Source organism: Grammomys surdaster, unplaced genomic scaffold (assembly GCF_004785775.1).
Source record: "Grammomys surdaster isolate TR1022 unplaced genomic scaffold, NIH_TR_1.0 334, whole genome shotgun sequence".
NCBI classification, from domain to species: Eukaryota; Metazoa; Chordata; class Mammalia; order Rodentia; family Muridae; genus Grammomys; species Grammomys surdaster.
The window spans coordinates 3220891-3226137 of NW_021604753.1; the positions used below are offsets into that span (position 1 = coordinate 3220891).

Below are 5247 nucleotides of genomic sequence, written 5' to 3' on the forward strand. Positions count from 1 at the left end.
GTGTGTGTGTGTGTGTGTGTGTGTGTGTGTGTGTGTGTGTGTGTGTGTAGGTGCTAGCAAGTATGTATGTATGTATGTATGTATGTATGTATACCGTGTTACATACCTGAATCAGAATTTACCTTTGGATCTACAGGGGTTGTGAGCCACCATGTGAGTGCTGGGAAGAGCAGCCAGTGCTCTTAATTGCTGAGCGATCTCTCTAGCCCCCTCTCTCCTTTCTTATGTCTCAGTTCCCTCATCTGTGATGTCTGGCAGCAGCTCTCTGAGTCAGTGGGTCGTTGTACTAAAATTAACTTCCCTGTGTGAAGTGCAGAGCCATCATCTGCTAAGAAGAAACCAGTGTGGTTATTGTGTTCAGTTTGACTTCTTGGGGTAGAGCGTGAGCTAGGTATTGCTATGTAGCTCTAGTTGGTCCAGAGCTCAGTATGTAGACCAGGCTAGTTTTGGACTCCTGATTTTCTTACCTGTAATTCCCGAGTGCTCAGATTGCAGCCAGGCCTCATCATGCCCAATTTATGAAGTCCTGAGGGTTGCTACATACCAGGCAACCACTCAGCCAACTGAACCAGCCCTCTAGTCTGTTAGACCATCCTGTGATCAAGAAATAACTTGTTCCTGAACCAAATCAAAACAAAAATTACCTAATGCAAATTTATGTATAGCCAAAGTGTGCTTCTTCCAGCCTTTTGGAAGCAGATTCTCAGTGATGTGAGTTAATGCTGGGTGGCCCCAGTCCCCTGACCCCAGACCACATAAATGGCATTCTGAGGACCTAGTGGTGGAGGAGAGTTGCTTTGACAGAGCCATAGCTGAAGCAGCCCTTCAGGGCCTCCATCACTGGAGCTCAACTCCTGGCCTCCATGAGTGTCTTGCAGCTCGGCTCCTGGCTTTCTTCTTAGCAGTAGTTTATGGATTTGAGCTGTGGGTCAACTCAGTTTCCCGGCTGTGGGCTTGTGTTTCCTAATGGTAAGCTTCATACCATTATCATCATCAGGTGTCAGAGTGCACCTGTCCTGTGCGTGCGTGCGTGCGTGCATGTGTGTCTGTCTGTCTGTCTGTATGCATGCGTGTGTGTGTGTGTGTCTGTGGTTGTTTCTCTGTGTGCATGTGTGTGCCTGCATGCAGGTATATGTGAATGTGCATGCGTGTTTGTGGATGCAAAGTCCCTTTGACTTCAGTAACAGCCATGCAGAGAAGGAACTCATGAACCTATAAGTTCACTCTGTACTGCTTTAGCTTATGGTAGAGTTGTCAGCCACCGCTTCCAGAACGTTCCCAGCTCACCTCCTCTCCAGCCACTCCTGGCTGTGGAAAATTGGGCCTAAAACCCATCATATCCCTGCATCTCTAATACCGTCCGCAAACCGCCTCAGTGAGCCAATGGCGGAGCTAAAGAGGCAGTTTGGGGTTGCTGCCGCTGGTGCTGCTGCTGCACCTCCACTGGGTCCTACTCCTAGGCCCAGAGCCTGGGAACTGGTGTCTTCGGTAAGGGCTCCACCAGGACAGGGGATCTAGGAGAGCCAGGTCTTGCCAGGAGGACAGGAAAATCTCCTCTATAAACTTTAGAAAATTCCTCAGAAAGTTCTGAAAATCTGTCACTGTTTGCTGTCTCCATTTGTCATTTTTCTTTCTTTTCTGTTTTAAAACATACATGATACTCAGGTGGCACAGGAGGAGGATTGCCACCAATCCAAGGCCGGAATTATCTATGCATAAGTTCTAGGCTAGCCAGGAGTACATAGAGAGGCCCTGCTCCATCCCACCCCTTCCTAAACATCACATACACACAGATACACTAGACATAACATTGACTATTGTGGGCTGCTGAGGCAGGGGGACCACAGATTTAAAGGCAGCATGGCCTATATGGTAAGATGTCATAATCACAAAAAGATGAAGGGAAAAAACACTTTAATTATTCCACTTAAAAATAATACTTGAGTTTATTCTTTGAAGATTGTGTGTGTCTGTGTCTGTCTGTCTGTCTGTCTGTCTATTCATATATTCTTGATCGGATCCATGTCATTTCCCTCCCCCTCCTTCACTCTCCCTATCTCTCTCTTTCCCACCTCCAGGTCCTTCCTGTTACTTCTTTAATCACCTTGAAGTACAGCTCGGTGGTGTTAGGTAGACACACTGTCCACCTCCGCTGTTTAGTTTCTGAACTCTCCATCTTCCCAGAGTGAAGATGCCCTTTACACAGCATCTTCACACAGGCACTGACTGACGTGGGCTCCTGGCGGCATCTCTGGAGTCTCCCAGTGCTTGTCCTTCTGTGGCTGCCTTATTTTACTCAGCATGGTGTCTGCTGTGTCAGAATCTCCATCCCTTTAGGGCTGAGATATAATTGTCTGGACAAGTACATCTTTTTTATCCTTTCGTCCTTGGAAGCCACTGGGTGATTGATGCTTTTGGGCAAGCAAGAATGGTAGCACTCTGAGCTTGGGCCCTGGGGTAACCGCTGCGGCCCCAGGCCTCATGAGTTGGCATCATCCAGCACTCGTGCTTGCTCTCTGAGTGACTGGTCATGTCTTCCGCTTTTAGTTGCCGTGCAGACCGTTTATGTGCAGCAGCCTGTCTCCTTCTATGACCGCCCCGTCCAGATGTGCTGTCCTTCCTGCAGCAAGATGATCGTGACCCAGCTGTCCTACAATGCCGGAGCCCTCACCTGGCTGTCCTGTGGCAGTCTGTGTCTGCTGGGGTGAGTGTACTGCTCCTGGGCCTCTGGAGGGTGCCCACTCTGGGGCTATTGGTCTTCAGACTGGAAACTTAGCTGTGGTGGGGGCTGTCCTGTGAGTTGTAGGAATGCGTGTATGTGTGTGGGAATCTGTGTGCATGACTGTAGAGGCCAAGGTTAGCCTCCTGTTTGTCTTGTCTGTTAAGACAAGGTCTCTCAGTGCTCTTAGACCTGCGAAAGAAGTTAGGGTGGCTGAATAGTAACCCCCATAGACCCTGACTAACTCACCAACCTCAGGATTATAAACTGATACCATCATGCCTTTCTTTTTTTCTCCCCTCCCTCCCTCCTTCCTTCCTTCCCTTCCTCCCTCCCTCCCTCCCTCTTTCATTTTCTCTTGTGTGTGTGTGTGTGTGTGTGCATGCGTGCGCACACATGGACATGTACCATGGCACACATGTCAAGGTTAGAGGACAGCTCTCAGTGAATAGTTCCTTCATTCATGTGGTTCAGGGAATTGAACTCAGGTCCTCATGCTTACAAGACAGACTCTTGTCTGACTGAATTATCCCCAGAGACCTGGAGGAATTTTCTTCCCCTTCCCCTTCCCCTTCCCCTTTCCCATTCCCTTTCCCCTTCCCTTTTCCCCTTCCCCTTCCCCTTCCCCTTCCCCTTCCCCTTCCCCTTCCCCTTCCCCTTCTCCTTCTTCTGTTTTTATGGTGCTGAGGTCAGAACTCGGGACGTCAGCATGCTAGGCTAGCGCCTGTCTGTGTACTTCAGCCTGGTTGAGGATGTTGAAGGCTGAGCACAGTGGTATGTTCTGGAATCCCTGCACCAACAGGAGGAGGCAAAGGCAGGAGGGATGAACATTTGAGGGCCGCCTGGGTTACGGAGTGAGACCCTGTCTCAGTAAAACACAAAGCAGGGCCGGCAGGTAGCTCAGCAGGTAAGTGTGCTTGCAGCCAAGCCTCATAGGCTGAGCTCGATTCCCAGAACCTACACAGTGGAAAGAAAGACTCGACTCCCCAAAAGTTGTCCTCAGACCTCCACATGTGTGCCATGACACATAGGTATTCACTCATACAGAATGAATGAATGAATGAGTGAATGAATGAATGAATGAATGAATGAGTGAATGAATGAATGAGTGAGTGAGTGAGTGAGCAAGCGAGCGAGTGAATGTAAAATTAAAGGTGAAGTATCTGGAGCAATACATCTAGTGTCTACTTTCTAGATGTTTATGGCAACCCCTTCCTGACAGGGAAACTACTAAAAATTTCCCTTGCAGCTGCAGTCCCCCCCCCCAAGTGGAAACTCGCTCTTAAAATATATAAATCACATATAAATCTCTGGGCTGTGTTCCTGTAGCACCCACAGAGCAGCTGTTCACATCTGGAGAGGGCAAGACCCTCAGGCTTCTTGTCCTAGAATTTCATGACCTAAATAATCTTTGCTTTGTCTCTAAGAGAGCTTCAAATGGTTTATACATTGACACACGTTAAGGCCTCACCCAGGTATGCTTCTCCTTATAGCCTCTGGTATTTTCTAATTGCCAGTACAGGGGGTTTACATAAATATTTATGTCTGCACTGAAAGAGGTTCTAGTCTCTGTTCTGGGAGAGAAATCTGAGCAAAACCAATTGCAGTTTTTCCTAAAGCAGGTAATAGTGGGAGCCCCCTCACCTGTGAACCCCTTCACCCATGAGCCCCCTCACCCGTGAGACCCCCTCACCCATGAACCCTCACCTGTGAGACCCCCTCACCCGTGAACCCTCACCCGTGAACCCTCACCCTTGAACCCCCTCACCCGTGAACCCTCACCCGTGAACCCCCTTACCCATGAGCCACTTGGCTACAGCTGCGTGGTTTTTCCTGGACAAGCAGAGACATCTACTTTTGGGTGACTAACTTACATCTCACAGTCTGCTTGTGACTTTAGGTGGGAAGGAACAATATTGTTCTTCCTTATTTCAAAGATGTAGAGCCTTAGAGAGTGTTCTCTAGGGAAGAAGTAGAGAAGTAGGCCTCTGGGCCTGCCCTTCTCAGTCTTCCTATGCAGCTCCACTGTGGACTCTTGCCTCCACTCTCTGCAGAAAAGACTTAAATACAGGTCCACTGCTAACTAGGTCTGCTGTTTCAGCACTTAGGGGTGAGGTAGGATCACAAGCTCAGGGCCGGTCTGAACAGCTGAGTGAGACAGTGTCCACAGGGTGAATTAAAGCTGTGCGTAGTGGTACACGCCTGCACTCTCATGCCTGAGATTAAGGCCAGCCTCTGCCACATAGTGGGTTTGGGCTGAGACCCTGTTTCCAAAAACAAAAGTAAGATGACTGCTGGGGATGTGGCAGAGTACGGAGTGGTGGGAGGCTTGCCCAGCATCTGTGAGGCCTAGTTTCCATCCTCAGTATCACAAAGTGCTGCCAGCCCAATACTGCACATCTGTCACCCTAGTCTTGGAAGACAAAACAAGAAGATGCAAGTTCAAGACCAGCTTGGACCACACAGTAAGATGGACACCCTACACACACACACACACACACACACACACACACACACACACACACACA

General features: G+C 49.1%; 1 protein-coding gene across 4 annotated transcripts in view; it reads left to right on the top strand.

Moving 5' to 3' along the window:
• The window catches only part of Litaf (lipopolysaccharide induced TNF factor), a 36143-nt gene that overhangs the window by 27525 nt on the left and 3371 nt on the right, over positions 1–5247 (top strand). For all 4 annotated transcript variants that reach the window (XM_028778407.1, XM_028778408.1, XM_028778409.1 and 1 more), the window contains exon 3: positions 2548–2704. In XM_028778407.1, coding sequence (XP_028634240.1) covers positions 2548–2704 — 157 coding nt within the window. The remainder of the gene's footprint in view (positions 1–2547; positions 2705–5247) is intronic.